Here is a 19,461-nt window from a genome sequence, read left to right as displayed (position 1 = left end):
TATAGAAAGTTTCATGTAGGAAGTAATTGCCTTTAGTGATTTGATGTCTTGTTTAAAACTACTGTTTTTATGAGGCAGTTTTTATGCATACAGTTTCAGAAAAGATGCATCTGGTTTCAAATTATTTTAAAACTATGAACAATTGGATTTTTAAGAAAGTTGTGTAGCAAGCTATGATTTCTAGATGCTGTAAGTTGCTGTCAGACTGAACTGAATAGGGACTTTTTCAGTGGAATTATTATTATTTGTTGTTTTTCCTGTATTTTTGTATCACTTCATATTGCTAGAATCTCTGTAGCTTCATTTTGGCTAGAAGTTGAGGAGGTTTAAGCCAGGATGGAAAAACATGAAAGCTAGAGTGCTGGCAGATTGACGTAAAATGGAGAAAACATCAAGGTCTATAATACTGGACCAATGTCTTAATGAGGCACTTCAAGTGAGCAGCCTTCTCAGCACAAGCTGCACAATTTTGGGACAACTGCTTGGAGGAGATGTACGCTTGAAAATATCAAGATACCACATTTTGTTTAGAAATACAATCTGTCTCATTGGGTGTGGAAAATCACAATAAATAAAAGAGCACAAGCTTTTTCTAAAAAGGATGCTTTCCAGTCTGGTGCTTATAGCTGGCTGGTTCAACATGATGTATTAAAACTCTAGTATATGATGCCTTGGTAACTGGTTGAGTGTCTGCTCTGAGTACATCTTTCCTATGGAGACGTATAATGCAGAATTAAGCATGTGCAGTAACTCATATTAACAGTTACTTGTAATTTATCCAAGAATTTCCAGTGTCTTCAATTTGAAGGATTTATGGAAAGAAAGTGGCAATGGAGTATAATTTGGGGATTCACAGTGTATTAATAGCCTTATTGTTGCTATGTGGATATGGGATATATAGCCTCCTTAACCTGGACGCTTGGTTACTCTGAAGTGGCTATGTGAAAAACAGTGGATGAAAAGAATTTATTTCACAAAGTGTATCTTCTAGAATAAGCATGGATTGCCATTGTTTAAAGTATCTTCTTGTAAGGAAGCTGCCATATGAAAAGCTTGGATCAAAATAATTGCTAGGGTATATTATTAGTGATTTGGTTTTATTTTCTAATTAACAGGTAGATGAACTTAAGCATTCACACAAATTAGAAGTAACTAATGTCAGACTGGAGGCAGCAAGAGCCAAGAGTGAGGTAGAAAGAGAGAGAAACAAGATTCAAAGTGAAATGGATGGTAATGTGCAATTAGTTTCTAATGGTTTCTGTTGTAACCTGCAGCTCCTACCACACTACAATAAAAATTAACCTCAGAAGAAACACATTGACTATCTGCACTACAATAGATAATCTGAAAATGAATTTGCTGTCTAAAAACATTGCTGTATCCCCTAATCCAGGTGTAGAAGCTGTGTATGTAAATTAATGAACCCAGGACACATTTTAGCATAATCTGTGCTAATTCACATATTTAGATAACTTGCCTTGTCAATTTTAGTGAATATTGCCAATTGTATAGTCAGTTTCTTTTTCTCTCTGTTATAATTTAGTGCTTGAACTAAGGTTTTAATGTCTACAGAAGACTGCCAATGGGACCTCCTGTATTCCCTGATTCTATGAAATATGCCACAGAGTTAGGCTCAAGGAGCTAGGCTTTCCTTTGAAGAAAAACGATCGTTTCTAGCCTTCATGGTTTTGAAGAAAATCTTCCAAAACCCAGTTGGAATGTAATCAGTGCATTTGTTATCTGCCTGAATAGGTTGACAGTCTGAAATAACAGCTTATAGGGGTGTGAATGCCAAAGCTTCCTGGGGGCAATTTAAATATCAAGACAGTTAACTGTTTCACAGCTGATCATTTTAGCAGACATTCACTTTATCCAACAATCCCAAAATATAGCCCTCATTTTCCTGGATGAAAAAAAGAAGCTGTCAAAACCTCTAGCTTCCTCCCCAAGATTCTAGAAATATAGTTATTTGCTGTTAATACAAAAATGTGTAGTCTATTGAAAACTGAAAATGTCAGAACAAAGTAAAAACAGTTAATTTAATATTAAAATAAATAACATACTTACTTCATTATTTATTTTGATATTTCATTCCACAAACCCCTTCACTTTTAAACTTACCTGAAGCTGTTGCAGAATTTTCAGTTTCTTACTGGATTGCCTAATAAATCAAGGGTCAGGTCCATCTTGCCATTGAGTACATGGGCCCTGAATATCACATTAGTTTTCTCATTTCACTCTTCTTCTTACAGCCATATTATTTAATCATTCAGAATCACATGGGCCAGTAACTTTTCCACTACTGTTGATGTTTCCACAAATCTGTTTTCCATTATTACCGGTCTCTGGTACATTAGAGTTTTAGGTTTTCAATATAGTCCGTATTCTTCCCAATTCCACTCCATTTTTGTTTTAGTGAATTAAAACAGGGGATAGGCTCTAACTAGATCATTACAGTTCCATTAGTGATTTATTATTAGTTTCCCATCAACTTCAGCTTGTACTCTCTAAGTATAATGCATTTGTTCACTTAACCCTTCCATATCCACAATGGAATATTTTATCCAGGGCATTTGTTTAGCTAATATGGCTGTTTGCTAAATCTAAATTGCAGACTCAGTTCTTAATCCAAGTTTGTGCTGCTTATTTTAGTATTTTTAGAAAAATATTTAGTCATGATTACATAAGAATTAGTCTCTAAATGTGTTTTCTATTTTAAAGTATTTTTATTTAACAGTAGTAAAAGTCTTGTGCATTTTATCTCATTAAAATGCTTGAATATTATGGGTGAGTGAAAAGTGGATTCACAGTTCCATTTTATCCGTGTCTGTAAAATGATTTTAATACTTTAAATATTTCATCATGCTGATGTATATATTGTATAAAACAGGATTGCATTCAGACAATGAAATTCTCAAGGCAGCAGTTGAACGCCACAAAGTGCTTTTAGTAGAAAAGGATCGTGAGCTCATTCGTAAAGTACAAGCTGCCAAAGAAGAAGGCTTTCAAAAACTTGCAGCATTACAGGAAGAAAAGTATGTTCACTTGTTTACTGCTCTGTTTTTAAAAAGGGTAGGGGACAGCATGACTTAACTTGTTTAATGTTATATTCAACTGAACATTTTTGCTGTCACTTTGTCCTTGTAATAGTTCTTGTGTAAATATTGAACGTTGTTTCAGGTTAGAACTTGAGAACAGATTAGCTGAGTTAGAGAAAATGAAAGTGGAACAAGATGCTTGGAGGCAATCTGAAAAGGATGAGTATGAAGAGAAATTGCGTGTTATGCAGCTGGCAGAAGAGTCTAGCAGAAGGGAGCTTCAGAATGTTAGGTAATGTATGTGAGGTTTTTTAAAAACCTTGTTTAAAATATACGAAGTGTTCTAAAATAAAAAAAAAAAAATAGCTTCATATAAAAAGGAAAACAGAATTTATCATTTAAAAAACAAAGCTCAGAGGATGTTTCTCCAAGATTTCTGTGCTTCCATCCATGTGTCTGTTTAATGTTGTCTGACTTTTAGTGCCCTTAGCAATCTTAAGAGCCTTTCTCTAAGCCACAGGATTTGGGGACTTCAACAGCAGAGTCAAGGGAAAGGGTAGGGACGGCTTTGTGGCCTGCATCATGCAGGGGGTCAGACCAGATGATCATAATGGTCCCTTCTGACCTTAAAGTCTATGAGTCTGAGTCTATGAGCCATGGGTTACAGAATTTTATGCAGAATATCTTTTTTCCCCCAATAAATGCTGTTTAAAGTCATTTTCAATTAGTTAAATGTTAAAAACTGATCTCTTGGTGGCTGCTGGTTCAGGCCTGCAGCACCAGAAACCACTCTTTCCCTAGAATTGAGCTTTTGTGAACATGTGGCAAATCAAGAGGCCTAATTTGATTGCTCCTACTCTGTAAGCACACTTATTCTGTACAAGTTTTAACTTAACAGTTGTCAAAGTTCTCAGTGGAGTTCTACAACTGTTTATCACATCCACATACCCCAGTGTCAAATCAAGGATATATAAAATCAGGCAAATCATTGGAATCTATGACATTAGTGCAGTCTAATCATACAGTAGAAACATGACTTCTTATTTTATAATTGACGCAAGAGTGTATTGTGAGCATCAGCCTTTCAAATGGTTAAACAGACTTATCTGTTTAACTACTAACAAGCTGAATAGTTATGTTTTAGAATAGTTACATTTTAATTAGACAAAAATAACGATACTTATATTAAATTTTAGGTTAAAACTTCAACAGCAAATTATTCAGTCTGAGGAGTTAGAAAAAGAGAAAAGTGAAAATGCTGATCTTAAGCAGGTAAGAGTTTGTATCATACTGTGATATTTTACTGTGAATGGTTTTCATCCCTTTATTCATTTAAATCAAAGAACTCTTATGTTCATAGTGAAACTTCTTTTTTTCAATGCTCTTTAAAACTCAAAGGGCAAAAATGGATAGAGGGACAGTCTTTTCTGAGCCCTTATAAATGGATTTATCACAATCTTTTGCTTCAGCTACTTATTTCTCTTTATGTACTCTAAGGATTTCAGAACTCAGAATGTTGCTGGTCCTTTGGTCTAATAAATACTGTTAACTTGGAGATCCAGGTTCCATACACTTATAAACTGTTTCTCAGTAATACTTTGTATTTACATTGCACCTTTCACCTAAGGTACTTCAAGTGTTTAAACTCAGGTGAAGTGGCTTGCCAAAACTGCACCATGAATTGGTAACAGTGTTGAAAATACAATCTTAAGTCTTCTAACTCCTGATAGGCCATGTTGTCTCCTGTGTAACTAATGAACCTAACAGATCCTTAAAGAAAAGGAGACTGCAGTACATATTTCATGCTTCCCTAGAATCCAGTTATGGAGCTATGTCTTTGAAAAAGCTGGCTACTTATTTAGCCAGAGTGAATTTACCAATCACAGTTTCATCTGATAGGGAAAATAGGTAGATGTCTACAGTGAAAAAGACCAGTTAAGAGTGAGGATATTAGTAAGTGTCTTAAAAAAGCCCACCTCTCATACCAAAGACAGTTTGGGTGGAATTATCAAAAATGTTCAAGTGTTGGCCAAACTGTTCCTGGTGAAATCAGGTAAAATTCTTATTTACTTCAATGGGAGCAGTCAGACCAACACTTAACACTCCTGAAAATCCCACCCATTAACTTCATGAGTGAGTGAGTGCTGTGCCCTGTTGGCAAATGCTCTCTTCCAGATAAGTATGGAGGGGAAATAAAGCTCAAGTTTGGTTACCCAGGGATCTTCTAACTCAAAAGACAATACATAATATTTTTCACAGTTGCCGCTATGAAACAGAGTTAAATTTAGAATTCTGGCACTTACCTGAACTCCAATTAGTTACCAGATTTAAGTGTTGTCTAATACTCCAAAACTCCTGCAACTTACTCTGCTCTTGTAAAATTTCATAACAGCATTGTAGTTATGGGTGAAGCGGCGCACATATTATGTGCTCTTGTCTTCAGGCACATGTAACTTTTCCCCAGAAAAAAATTCTCTTTGGACTGAAAGTTCTCATACTTGTTTACAGTCCAGAGATGAGTCTGCTTTTTGTTTTTTAGAGTTTGAGGAAAATCCATTTAGTGATTTTTGAGTTAATTGTCCGGCAAAATGTGTGTTCACATTAAAGAAAACTGTTCATATGTTCTTTTGCACTTGCAGCTGACATGCAGGGAGGCTGTGCAGGGGAGTGCAGAGGTCGTACTCCCCTTCACAGTCATGTAAGGTTGGGCCACAATCCTGGCCCTTTGTAGTTTGGATAATTGAGTTACTTACTCTGTTAAATTTGTCTGTGATGCTTCAATATTTTATGAGTGTCAATGTCTCACTGCTGGGCTCTGTAATTTCTGCAAGTGCTCTAGCAAGGGATACTAAACAGTAATGACTTTTGCCTTATGCTATCTCTCCCACCTTGTAACCTCAGAGGAAACCTCCTGCCTTATCCACAGAAAACATATTGTAAAAGTTCCAGAGAGCGGACAAAAAAGACGTACATACTACAAAGACATAATGGGACAAATGGCCAGACATCCTGGCAACTGCCTCCTCCTCCCTCCCATTATCCCAAATTACTTGTCACTTGTTCATATTTTCCCTTCAAATAAAAACATCTTTTTCTTTGGTAGCAAATTCATGATATGCAACTCCAAGTGGCCTCACTTTCTCAGTCTGAAAATGACTTGCTCGACTCTAATCAAAAGCTGAAGGAAATGGTGGAGAGATTAAAACAAGAATGTCGAAATGCAAGAAGTCAAGCAGAAAAAGCTCAGCTAGAAGCAGAGAAGTATGATTTACTTTTTTGTCTGTTTAATTCAGTTTTTTATTTTTTTTCAAGCTTGCATGTAGTTCTTTAATAGTATTTCTCACCATTGCTATGACTTACGGATAATATAAGAAAGCCCCTCTTTGTCCAGATCTTGAACGTATCATGAGAAAAATGAGAATTCTTAGAGTGTGCTTTTAGTTTCAACTTCCGGATGTAAAAATGGATTTCTGTCTTGTGATAACTTTAACAATATGGATACGTGTCCATTTTCTTTTCACTTACCAGTTACAATTGACCCTTGTTGAAATAAGAAATATGTATGGGATTAAATTCTGGTCCCATTGAAGTCACTGGCAAAAGGATTTCCCCTATGGCTTCTGTTGTAGCAATTTTTGCAGTGGATAAAGGCAAAAATGGCTTGTTTCTATATTTGAAAAGGGTTTGGCACTGCTCCAGCCACTCTCCACTTCATTCTAATGTGGCTCCAACAGGTAAAGGCAGAAATTTGTCCTGTGCACATAATTTATGGACTATCAAAAGGCTAATCCAAAGAAAAAGCCTATACAGCCATCTGTTTTATTGGAATCCGTTTACAAAGTTAGCCATTTTATTTGAATTAAGCCAATAATGAAGTTATGAATTCAGAAGTCCAAATTTGCAGAACTTCGAGAACAATTCAAATTTAAGTTAGATACTTCAAACATACGGTTCAAGAAGGAAAGAGTGGGTGAAATAAAGTGTTTATGTCAGGGATCCTAGATGCTGACATTTATTAAAAAGAATTAATCCAACGTTTTGTTTACACCACCACTCTTTAAAATGTTGTTCTCCTAGGATGTTAGAAGACAGACGTGTAGAGTGGTTGGAAGAAAAGCATAAATTTATTCAGCGCATCACAGAAAGAGAAGAGAAGTATGACCAGGTGAAAGAGAAACTACACCGGGCTGCTGTTGCTCAAAAAAAGGCATGTTGACTCTTATTTACTTCAGTGCTTATGAAGAGGGAGAAAGCTCAGCTTTCAATTTGTGCGTGCAGCATTATTTTTTATATTGACATTTTAATGGCAGCATCTATGTACATTAGAATGGCCCTATTGGGTCAGACCAAAGGTCCATCTAGCCTAGTATCCTGTCTTCTGACAGTGACCAGTGCCAATGCCAGGTTCTCCAGAGAGAATGAAAAGAACAGGTAATCATCAAGTGATCCATCCCCTGTTGCTCATTCCCAGCTTTTGGCAAACAGAGGCTAGGGACACCATTCCTGCCCATCCTGGCTAATAACCATTGATGGACCTATCCTCCATTTATCTAGTTCTTTTTTGAACCCTGTTATGGTCTTGTCCTTCACAACATCCTCTGGCAAGGAGTTCCACAGGTTGACTGTGCGTTGTGTGAAGAAATACTTCCTTTTATTTGTTTTAAACCTGCTGCCTACTTTCATTTGGTGACCCCAGCTCTTGTGTTATGAGCAGTAGTAAACAACACTTTATCTACTTTCTCTACACCAGTCATGATTTTATAGACCTCAATCATATCTCCCCTTAGCCGTCTCTTTTCCAAGCTGAAAAGTCCAGGTATTTCCTCCTACGGAAGCTATTCCATACCCCTAATAATTTTTGTTGTCCTTTTCTGAACCTTTTCCAATTCCAATATATCTTTTTGAGATGGGGCGACCACATCTGCACACAGTATTCAAGATGTGGGCGTACCGTGGATTTATATAGAGGCAACATGGTATTATCTAACCCTTTCTGAATTATACCCAGCATTCTGTTTGCTTTTTTGACTGCCGCTGCACATTGAGTGGATGTTTTCAGAGAACTATCCACAATCATAGAATCACAGGGTTGGAAGGGACCTCAGGAGGTCATCTAGTCCAACCCCCTGCTCAAAGCAGGACCAATCCCCACCTAAATCATCCCAGCCAGGGCTTTGTCAAGCCTGACCTTAAAAACCTCTAAGGAAGGAGATTCCACCACCTCCCTAGGTAACCCATTCCAGTGCTTCACCACCCTCCTAGTGGAAAAGTTTTTCCTAATATCCAACCTAAACCTTCCCCACTCCAACTTGAGACCATTACTCCTTGTTCTGTCATCTGCTATCCCTGAGAACAATCTAGATCCAGTCTCTTTGGAACCCCCTTTCAGGTAGTTGAAAGCAGCTATCAAATCCCCCCTCATTCTTCTCTTCTGCAGACTAAATAATCCCAGTTCCCTCAGCCTCTCCTCATAAGTCATGTGCTCCAGACCCCTAATCATTTTTNCCCCTTTCAGGTGGTTGAAAGCAGCTATCAAATCCCCCCTCATTCTTCTCTTCTGCAGACTAAATAATCCCAGTTCCCTCAGCCTCTCCTCATAAGTCATGTGCTCCAGACCCCTAATCATTTTTTTTTTTTTTTTTTTTTTTTTTTTTTGCCCTCCGCTGGATTCTTTCCAATTTTTCCACATCCTTCTTGTAGTGTGGGGCCCAAACCTGGACACACTACTCCAGATGAGGCCTCACCAATGCCAAAGAGAGGAGAATGATCATGTCCCTCTATGCTGTTAGCCTTCTTGGCAACAAGGGCACACTGTTGACTTATATAGCTTCTTGTCCACTGTAACCCCTAGGTCCTTTTCTGCAGAACTGCTGCCTAGCCACTCGGTCCCTAGTCTGTAGCAGTGCATGGGATTCTTCTGTCCTAAGTGCAGGACTCTGCACTTGTCCTTGTTGAACCTCATCAGATTTCTTTTGGCCCAATCCTCTAATTTGTCTAGGTCCCTCTGTATCCCTACCCTCCAGTGTATCTACCACTCCTCCCAGTGTAGTGTCATCTGCAAACTTGCTGAGGGTGCAATCCACACCATCCTCCAGATCACTGATGACTCCAAGATCTCTTTCTTGAGTGGTAACAGCTAATGTAGACCCCATCATTTTATATGTAGAGTTGGGATTATGCTTTCCAATGTGCATTACTTTGCATTTATCAACATTAAATTTCATCTGCCATTTTGTTGCCCAGTCACCCAGTTTTAAGAGCTTTTGTAGCTCTTTGGAGTCTGCCTGGGTCTTAAGTATTTTTAGTAATTTTGTATCTGCAGATTTTGTCACCTTACTGTTTACCCCTTTTTCCAGATCATTTATGAATATGTTGAATAGGACTGGTCCCAGAACAGACCGCTGGGGGACACTACTATTTACCTCTCTCCATTCTGAAAACTGACCATTTATACTTACCCTTTGTTTCCTATCTTTTAACCAGTTACCAGTCCATGAGAGCACCTTCCCTCTTATCCCGTGGCAGCTTTCTTTGCATAAGAGCCTTTGGTGAGGGACCTTGTCAAAGGCTTTCTGAAGATCTAAGTACACTATATCCACTGGATCCGCTTGGTCCACATGCTTGTTGACCCCCTCAAAGAATTCTAGTAGATTGGTGAGGCATGATTTCCCTTTAGTAAAACCATGCTGACCCTTCCTCAACAAATTATGTTCATCTATATATCTGACAATATTGTTCTTTATTATAGTTTCAACCAGTTTGCCTGGTACTGAAGTCAGGCTTACAGGCCTATAATTGCCGGGATCACCTCTGGAGCTCTTTAAAAATTGGTGTCACATTAGCTATCCTACAGTCATCTGGTACAGAAGCTGATTTAAATAATAGATTACAAATTAGAGTTAGTAGTTCTACAATTTCACATTTAAGTTCCTTCAGAAATCTTGGGTGAATACCATCTGGTCCTGGTGACTTATTGCTGTTTAATTTATCAATTTGTTCCAAAACCTTCTCTAGTGATACCTCAATCTGGGACAGTTCGTCAGATCTGTCACCTAAAAAGAATGGCTCAGGTTTGGGAATCTCCCTCACATACTCAACCGTGAAGACTGAAGAATTCATTTAGTTTCTCTTCAATGGCCTTGTCATCCTTGAGTGCTCCTTTGAACCTCGATCGTCCAGTGGCCCTACTGGTTGTTTAGCAGGCTTCCTGCTTCTGATGTACTTAAAAAAAAATTGCTATTACTTTTTGATTCTTTGGCTAACTGTTCCTCAAATTCTTTTTTGGCCTTCCTAATTGTATTTTTACACTTCATTTGCCAGTGTTTATGCTCCTTTCTATTTTCCTCACTAAGATTTAACTTCCACTTTTTAAAGGATGCCTTTTGTCTCTCACTGCTTCTTTTACTTTGTTATTTAACCACGGTGGCTCTTTTTTGGTTCTCTTACAATGTTTTTTAAATTGGGTATAGATTTAAGTTGAGCCTCTATTATGTTGTCTTTAAAAAGTTTCCACGCAGCTTGCAGAGATTTCACTTTAGGCGCTGTACCCTTTAATTTCTGTTTAACTAACCTCTTCATTTTTGTGTAGTTCCCCTTTCTGAAATTAAATGCTACAGTGCTGGGTCACTGTGGTGTTTTTCCTGCCACAGGGATATTAAATTTAATTATATTATGGTCACTATTACCAAGCGGTCCAGCTATATTCACCTCTTGGACCAGATTCTGTGCTCCACTTAGGACTAAATCAAGAATTGTCTCTCCTCTGGTGGGTTCCAGGACTAGCTGCTCTAAGAAGGATTAATTTAAGGTGTCAAGAAACTTTTATCTCTGCATCCCGCCCTGAGGTGACATGTACCCGGTCAATATGGGGATAATTGAAATCCCGCATTATTATTATTATTGAGTTTTTTAGTTTAATATCCTCTCTAATCTCCCTGAGCATTTCACAGTCACTATCACCATCCTGATCAGGTGGTCGGTAATATATCCCTACCGCTATATTCTTATTATTAGAGCATGGAATTTCTATCCATAGAGCTTCTATGGTACAGTTTGGTTCATTTAAGATTTTTACTTCGTTTGATTTCACATATAATGCCACTCCCCTACCAGCACAACCTGTTCTGTCCTTCCGATATATTTTTACCCTGGTATTACTGTGTCCCATTGATTATCCTCATTCCACCAAGTTTCTGTGATGCCTATTATATCAATACCCTCATTTAATACAAGGCACTCTAGTTCACCCATTTTATTATTTTGTAATTTTATATATATATATAAATAGCAAAATATATCAGGTGTTTTAAGATAGGCATAAATTCATGTATTTGAGATTACAGTAGTTGTAATATGCTTTATAGGAGCTAGCCATATTGTTCAATTAAATTTTGTTTTTGTTATTGGTGAGCTTGGAGATGGACCAAGAATTAACCAGTAGGATGACATTTCCCTTTTTAGTAACATCTATTTGGTACATTGTTCCTCCCTAAGCAACTATCTGTTACACACCCAGCGGCTGGTAATACTGTTAATGGAAATATTGAATTTTAAATTTTTGTTTCCCCCTAAAATTGCATGTTATGGAACAGGTAGCACAAAAGGAGAAATTAGTTATTAATTTTTCCAAGTCCATATGTTTTAGACCTTAATAAAGCTCAGGATTAGTTAGTAATTTTAAGCACCATAAATACATAATACAGGATGCCTGTATCTACTTTATAAAACAGAAAACGGATGTTAGTTGTTTAACATTGATGTTGCCATCAGCAAGTAATGTCAGAGAGGAAATAAAATCTACAGTTTCTAAGGTATTATTTATATTTCTAAACAATTAGTACATGGTGAGCTTATCTAATTTGCCTATCAATTTGTCATTGTCTTACAAGACTTAGTAGCTGTTTCAATTTCCCAACAGGTGGTTTAGAATTGTCTATAACCTACCCATACAACTGGATACTTTGTGTGTTGCTGCTTTACCTTCCTTTATGGCATGTTTCCTTCAACACCGGGCATTTGGGCATTCCAAGCCTCTTTTTTGGTACATTACTTTTCCAAATCAAATAAAGGATGGAAAGCAAATGTATGCTCATGTTTTCTTTCCACCATTTTCAACAAAATTATATCTCTTCATAAGGAAATGCTAAAAATGATGTAATCTTGTAACTGAAATGCAGGTGCAAAGTAGATGCAACTTGATCAAAATGATCAAAACAATTGACACAACTTCTAAGTGTTCAAAATGTGTGTGTTTGACAGAGAAAGGCTCTCAATGACAATAAACAAAAAAGGCTGCAGGAGAAAATCGAACTCTTGGAAGCAAAGAGAGAAGAACTAGAAACTGAAAACCAGGTGTTAAATAGGTAATAAAATATTAGATTTTGTTTGAATTGGTCCTTAGAATTGTAAACAAGTTGTTTTGAGGTATTTTGCTTCTAGATTGATTAATGTAATAATTCTGTAAATGAATCTCCTAAATGATTTGATTTACCATTACAAAATACTTCAGATGTGTGTAACTTACAGGTTAGTCACTGGGGCCCAATCCAACTGCATTCTTGTGGGAAGACCTCTGCTCCTGCATGGAGACCCATTGAAGTCAGTGTGCTGTTGCAGGATCAGGGCTGTTGGAGCTATTTTTGTACTAGGAGGCCACCATACTCTTCAGAATTAACATACAAAATCTTCTTGTTAAATACCCCCATGCAAATAAGTTAGTTCCTTGTTGTGGCTTTAGCAGTTTAAAACCTGGCTGTAGCAGATTGTTAGAATGTCAATGAAAAGTTGAATGAATACTACAAGACAATTACATGTTCCAGTATTCCAAATCTATTGAAAGTACAGTGGCTTAAATGTGAGATATTTTCCTTTTGAATGGATTTACTGCACATGAAAGTGAAGAAGCTTAAGCTCAGCCTAAAATGGCAGGTGCACCATACAACAGGCTAGAAATAAGTTTTCTAAGGTGACTTTAAGGGCAAACTAAATTGCAACTGTGAAGTCCAACAGGAAATATGGTTGCCTTAATTTGGTTTGTAGACATCCAAGTTATGTTTTTAAAAGTGTAATGAATTCTGATAAAGGTTTATTGTAGATCCTTCCCACAAGGACAAACAGCTGATCTGGCTTTCACTTAAACAAATCCTTGGGTATCAACTGCCTGACACGTCCATCCAATCAGGGTTGGAAATGAAACGCTGATCTCCCATCTTTCCATCAGTGCTGAATTTGTGAAAAAAAGGTGCCGGGGCTCAAGCAATAACGATGGCATCCCTCGCACAGCATGATCTCGTGCCCCACTGACAGAAGTGCCGGGACTGCCCCTCAGCATGAAAAGAAGAGCAGCGGTTGAGCCCCAGCACAAATTAAGCTCTGCTTTCCTTGTAAATTTCACTGAGCTGCAGCTATGCCCTGTACTACACTTCACAGAGAGGAGATGCACCATTCGCTATGTACTTTCTTCTTGATGTGTAGAGTAGGGAGCAACTGCCTGAGTGGAACAAGAGGATGATTATATCAAGCCAGTGGGCCAAGAAGGCAAAGTATGTTCCTTGTCCTGCTCAGTGACATTTACAAATAAACTGCCAAGAGAGGCTGACTTTCATCCTGTAGTTAAATGCTCTAGTCAGTTAACAGATAATAGGGTGTATACACAGTGATGTTCATTTTTCTTATGCTAGTCAGACTGAGCAGAAGGCAGCAGGAGGCTCGCATCAGAAGGTTCCATCGCAATCATATTTTGGACATTTGGGGAAAGAGGAGAAAAAGATAGTATGACTGCACCAGGAATCTCTTGAGGAGGAGGGTTGTTAGACTGGGAAGAACAGTGCTGAGAGAAGGTTAAAAGAGATAGCAGGGTACAGTCTGTGAGACCAACAGTAAGCGGAAGTAAAGAAAAGGAAAAATAACCCAGAAGGATGTAAGGGAACCAGACTAAAATCTTCTTGGCAAGATATGGCAGTTCCTGGTTCTTTCAGTGCCTTTAGATCATATGGAGGGTCTGACTCATCTTTGATTTAAATACTTTAAAAAGCAGTCTTAACTATAGTGCTACTCACTACTGTGAACATTACATTAAAATCTGAATTTATTTCCCTGCTGTTGAGTAAATTCTAGTCTGTGAGACTGTAGTTTATATCATTTGAGGTGTAAAATGGACTTCCCAAACATTTAAACACAAATAAAGTGCTTCTCCTTATTCTATATGGGCTATACATGTCCATCCTGAAGCAGCACTTTATTGGGAGAGTGTTTAGCAACGTGTTAGAGAGAGACATGTTTCTGTGATATGGTACTCTTAAGCATTTTGAGCAATACAAACATCTTATTTCATAGACAGAATGTTCCCTATGAAGAATACACTCGCCTTCAGAAAAGACTAAAGGATTTACAGCGCAGACACAATGAATTCCGGAGTTTAATTCTGGTTCCTAACATCCCATCGCTCAATCCAGTCAGTGGGATGTCGTCTACCTTAGTTCCTGCGCCTGAAATATCTTTTCCCCATCTGCAGGTGATGATGTATTAAATATTACTCAGATCCACATTTATTATTTCATATACCTTAGCAAAGGATGGAGTTAGTTGCTAACCTGGGACATAAATAGTGGTTACCAAAGTAAAGTTTCTGCATTAATAGTTTAGGCTATTTAAGCTAGTCACCAGACATACTGTTTAAAAGCATAAAGGGAGGAGTAATGAATGCTGTCATATTGTGGCCTAATGAGAGAATCGATCATATAAAATACATCTCACTAGACCCACTTCAGATGTGAATCCCTTGCTTCATTTTTGTTATGCAATTGCCATATGGTGGTGGTGGTGGTTTGTGGGTAACATTTAGAGCTATCTGGGCAGTCTGTTGTGTTGTATTGAGAAATGTTTTACTTCTTATGAAAGTGCTCCCAGCTCTGGAGCAGTTATAATGGCTACAAAATCAAAATTTGTAACAGGAAACGAAAACATCAGAAGCAGAGTTATAATTCTGTTGCATCCTGCTAGCAACTGCTTCCCTTCTCATTCCTCAGATGTTATTTCTTATTACATCGAAGGAAGAAAGAAAAACAAGATTACACCCTGTTAGGATGGGGGCGGGGGGACTTAAATACAGTAAATTCACACCCCCAGGTGTGAATCTAGTCTCGAGCAATTCACTGGCTTCGTTATTTGGAAGAGTCTCATTGGCATAGAAATGAGAGCCTCATCTGTGCACAGGAGCAAACTGAGGGTATGTCTACGCACTGCAAAGAAAAACCTGTGGTACCTGGGTCAGTTGACTTGGGATCAGGGCTAAAAAAAAATACAGTGTAGACATTTGGGCTCAGGCTGAAGCCTGGGTTTGAGACCCTCCCCCATTGCTGGGTTTCAGAGCCTGGCCTCTGTCTACCCTGCTATTTTTACTCTGAAGCATGAGTTCTGCAAGCCTGAGTCAGTTGACCCAGGCTCTGAGCTTGGTGCCATGGGTTATTCTTCGCAGTGTAGGTGTACCTACAGAAAGGAGATTCCAGTAGCACTTCCCTGCCCCCAGGATCAAAGAGGTGTTTGGTGAAAAACGGGACCAAGTGTCAGAGGGAGACTAGGCAACTCCCTCTGCCTCCCTCTGACCATGTAGTTTGCTCTTCCACTAAGAGGTTGCCCTGGTATTGGCTCCTGCCTCCCCACCTGTGTCCATTTGTTAGGCTCTTAAGTGCACTGCCTAGGGGGCGCCTGTCATTCACATGCACATTCCCCACTGCTGTTCATGTCATGAACGTCAGGGGCAATGCTTGAAAGCAAATAGAATAAAGACTTTAAAAAAAAAATCTTGTTTTCACATAAGGTAACTTTAAAAGCACTTTTATTTAAAACAAGTAAGTAATGTCTCTGCAAGTGTTACAAAATGTAATTTTTTTTTATTTTTTTTTTGCTGCGTCCCCTAACTCCAAGGAGGAACAGCATCAAAGGGAGCTCTCCCTACTTCGTAAGCGGCTAGAAGATCTAGAAACCACACAGAGAAAACAGCTGCAAGAGCTCGGGCCACGTGGAGAGCGAGTTAGGCTGGGAGTGGATAGTGACTCTGGTAGAAGCAGGATGGTTGAAGAGGATGATATACAAATCGAGGACTCCAAATAAAGCCTGCAAGTTTCAATTACCACTTAACTTCACTACGTTTTCCTTGTGTAGGGTTTTTAGTGAGTGCTTTGCCAAAAACATATTTTTATGTGCCTCACGTTAGAAGAAAGGATGAAATATAATCTACATAGTTTTGTATTTTTGATGGAACGCAATGAGTTTAGTCAAACATCATAATTCAAGGAAAAAGAATGACGATACTTCGATATACCAGTAACCTGGAAGACATTTGTCAAAGCATATGCAATGATCGAGTTGCACAAAAAGTGATTCTTTAAAAAGAATTGTCAAATTTTGGGTTGCATTTTAAGCCATTTAGAAAAAAAAAACTTGTTGGGAAAAATCCTTTGGAATAACTGTTTATTCAAGGATTTTCCCCTACCCCTCCATCCACTCAGCCTTTCTGTTACTGTGAAATTGTGCTGTGTTGCTAGCACATTTTTCTTTAATAAAAAAAAAATCCCAAAACATATGATACAGGATCTGTAAAGAGATGAAGGAGGAGGAAAATAGATCACATTTTGGACAAAAACAGGACCATAACAATGTACCTCTTGTATTTTTAATATAAAAAAATAAAGTTATGGGAAAACATGGCTAAGTAACAATCAAGGTTTTTAATCAAATGCTGCATTATAGATGAAGTATGAATATTTGCCTTTTATATCTTTTAGAGAAGTCTCAATTTGTATTTAATATATTGTGTCTTTGTTTACTTAAACCTGATCACATCTATTTATTCAAGGTTTAATATATTTTTTTTTAATTCTCCGCCTTCTTGTATTTGTTTTTCATTTAACTAGAGCACTGGTTTGGTATCAGGAAACTTATAGGGACTGAGTCTTTTTCTCTGACCCGCTGCGAGTTGAAATCTTTCTGCAATGATTCTCTTTCCTATTTCATGTGCCCACAGCCACTTCCTGGAACATGAAGCTATAGCATGAACAAGCACATAATCTGTTTCTTTAATAGTATTAACTATTAGCTAAAACATATTCCTTTATGTAAAAGTACTACAATGGTACGCAAAAGAGTGGCTCAATCACAGGAGCATCTGTTCAAACTTCTCTTCTCTCCACCCCCTGCATTTCAGATTCTCCCAGGAGTGCACACATTTGAACACTACTACTTTTGGGGAAAAATCTAAAATTTCACATATACTTTCTAAAGAAAATTAATAAGCTGTATTCATATGCCAAGCAGATTATTGTAATTGTTTAACATAGTGGAAGTTGTTTCTAAAATCTTTAGAAGTGCTCTGGAATAATTTAATCCTTGTTTGCATTGGAACTAGGTTTCCCAAATTTAATGCACATTAAAATGTGTGTATTAGTGCACAGTGATAAATATTCAGATATAAAATGTAATGGGCAGAAATAAAAACTTACACTTTAGCCTCTTCCCCCCAGCTACATGCTATTCAGTAACAAAAGACTTCATTGTGGGAGTGACCATTCCACTGTCGGAGGGAATTTACAGTCTGGGTGCCTCTGTGGAGCCTGGCTCCTGAATGAGAGAAGAAAGGGCCATAGCAGAAGTAAGGACAAAACAGTCTTGCCCCAGATTTAGGGGGCCCTTCCCCATAGACTGGTGATCTAGGGGTTTGGGAGGCCAAACCCATGTTCCTGCCTTGGCCCTTTATGCCCTCCTCTTGACAAGACTTGATGGAAACCCTGCAAGGTAAACCTTCAGTTTCTTAAAAACCACCACCCTCTATCCCCTTCTGTGAACTAGCACAACGCATGTCTTAAATTGCCATGCTAACACTAGCATTTAAATGCCCTTTCTCTGGGCATTGACCTCAAGACTTAGGACGCTGGAAACATAGCGCTGCTCCTCAGAACTGCATTGCTGAACTCAGGATAGATCTACTTGTCCTGCATTCTTCCTGGCAGCTGCTACCTCTCTTGCACTGGGAACACACACAGGGGATTCCCCCACCTCCCACTTCCTATACATCTGCAGAAAGTCAGTAGGTCAGAGTTTCATGCCAGTAACTTTCCACCGCACTCTCAGCTGATGCTGCATGGCATGTGCCTTTTTTTGTTTCTGCGCCGCCTCTTCTTTTGCTTCCAAGAAGGAAGCAAGACTTATTCAGGTGGTTGATGGAGCTCACTTTTAGGCTTCTTATCTGGAGTGACTCTACAGAGTTCCTAGGTGACTGACATCCACTTTGATTGGCTAATTCCTAAGTGCTAAACTTAGGGGAGGGGTTAGAGAGACTTTTGCAAAGCTGGAATAGCATGGTAGCCCTGTTGGAATGATTAATAGTATGTTTTACGCCAGTCTGTTAGCCTAGGTATCACTAGAAATCAAAGTTGCTCTGACATGCCTCCTATTATTACAGTAAGTAACTGTTTCAATTTGAACACTAGTCATTAAAAAAAGTGACTCTAAAGGACAAAATAAGTTGGTCAACTAAATTTCAAATACATTTTATTCTGAATAACCTATACACACATCAAGATGTATCTCTGCCATGTACTTACTTGAAACATCCATTTTAAACAGCTTAAATTCTGTACAAAAGGGACTACTTTACATGTTAGTAGGATTTAACATTACATTATACTAACTGCAAAATAATGCTTTATAAGCTAGTGTTAGAAAAACAAATACTATTTACAAATAGTTAATTTGTCTGTAAACATCTGAAAATAAGTTCAAGACAGGTTGGTTGGTTCCCTTACAGCCAATACTGTTACAATTACCAGTTATCTGTACTAGGGCTTGCTTTAATCCACAGACTTTCCAAAACAGATATGTGAGTTGACTGTCGGTGTTCTCTGGGTGATGAAATGTCAGTGGAGTGCAAATACTAAGTGCCGTCCATAATGGTTTACAGTCTCACCCAAGGTTCTAAAACAATCTACAAACATTTGATTATACATTTAATTACACTATAGGAGACCCACCTCACAGGTTGGTAAGCCCCAGTATATGTTTAAATGATGTACCAAAAATTGGAGTGAAGCTACTGCTGAGACTTAAATAAAATGCAGTAATCCCGTTCCTGTGTGGGATATAAGTGCATTACAGCTGCTTCACCATTTTACCTATTAGCTGGTAAGCAGTGGCCCAAAAACAAATACAAAACAGGACTGACTTTAACTTCTCTGTCCCTTTAACCATATGCTGATTATGTGTCTAAAGAGGGCTATTTCCATTCCTTCTTCCCAATGGCAGGGAGTCTCAAGCAGCACTATTTCTATGCTTGCTACTAGGGGCACTCGTGGAAGGCGGCCTCCACTACCCCATCTACACAAGCGTTTACGCTTGTACAAAATGATTGCATTTCCTTTTAAAGAACAGT

General features: G+C 38.2%; 1 protein-coding gene across 3 annotated transcripts in view; it reads left to right on the top strand.

Moving 5' to 3' along the window:
• CEP83 (centrosomal protein 83) overlaps positions 1–16,919 on the top strand; it is a 34,816-nt gene extending 17,897 nt beyond the window's left edge. For 2 of the 3 annotated variants that reach the window (XM_034772839.1, XM_034772845.1), the window contains exons 8-16: positions 1,116–1,230; positions 2,891–3,035; positions 3,181–3,330; positions 4,235–4,310; positions 6,142–6,299; positions 7,116–7,245; positions 12,297–12,400; positions 14,373–14,550; positions 15,963–16,919. In XM_034772839.1, coding sequence (XP_034628730.1) covers positions 1,116–1,230; positions 2,891–3,035; positions 3,181–3,330; positions 4,235–4,310; positions 6,142–6,299; positions 7,116–7,245; positions 12,297–12,400; positions 14,373–14,550; positions 15,963–16,148 — 1,242 coding nt within the window. In that variant the 3' untranslated portion in view covers positions 16,149–16,919. Of the gene's footprint in view, positions 1–1,115; positions 1,231–2,890; positions 3,036–3,180; positions 3,331–4,234; positions 4,311–6,141; positions 6,300–7,115; positions 7,246–12,296; positions 12,401–14,372; positions 14,551–15,962 lie in introns of those variants that run through there. The other variant, XM_034772854.1, reaches the window with a different exon arrangement.
• The last annotated feature ends 2,542 nt before the right edge of the window (positions 16,920–19,461 follow it).

The sequence above is a fragment of the Trachemys scripta genome, chromosome 1 (genome assembly GCF_013100865.1).
Source record: "Trachemys scripta elegans isolate TJP31775 chromosome 1, CAS_Tse_1.0, whole genome shotgun sequence".
NCBI lineage: Eukaryota > Metazoa > Chordata > Testudines > Emydidae > Trachemys > Trachemys scripta.
Note: the sequence above shows the minus strand (reverse complement) of the source record. Positions and strands in the feature narration are given on the sequence as shown.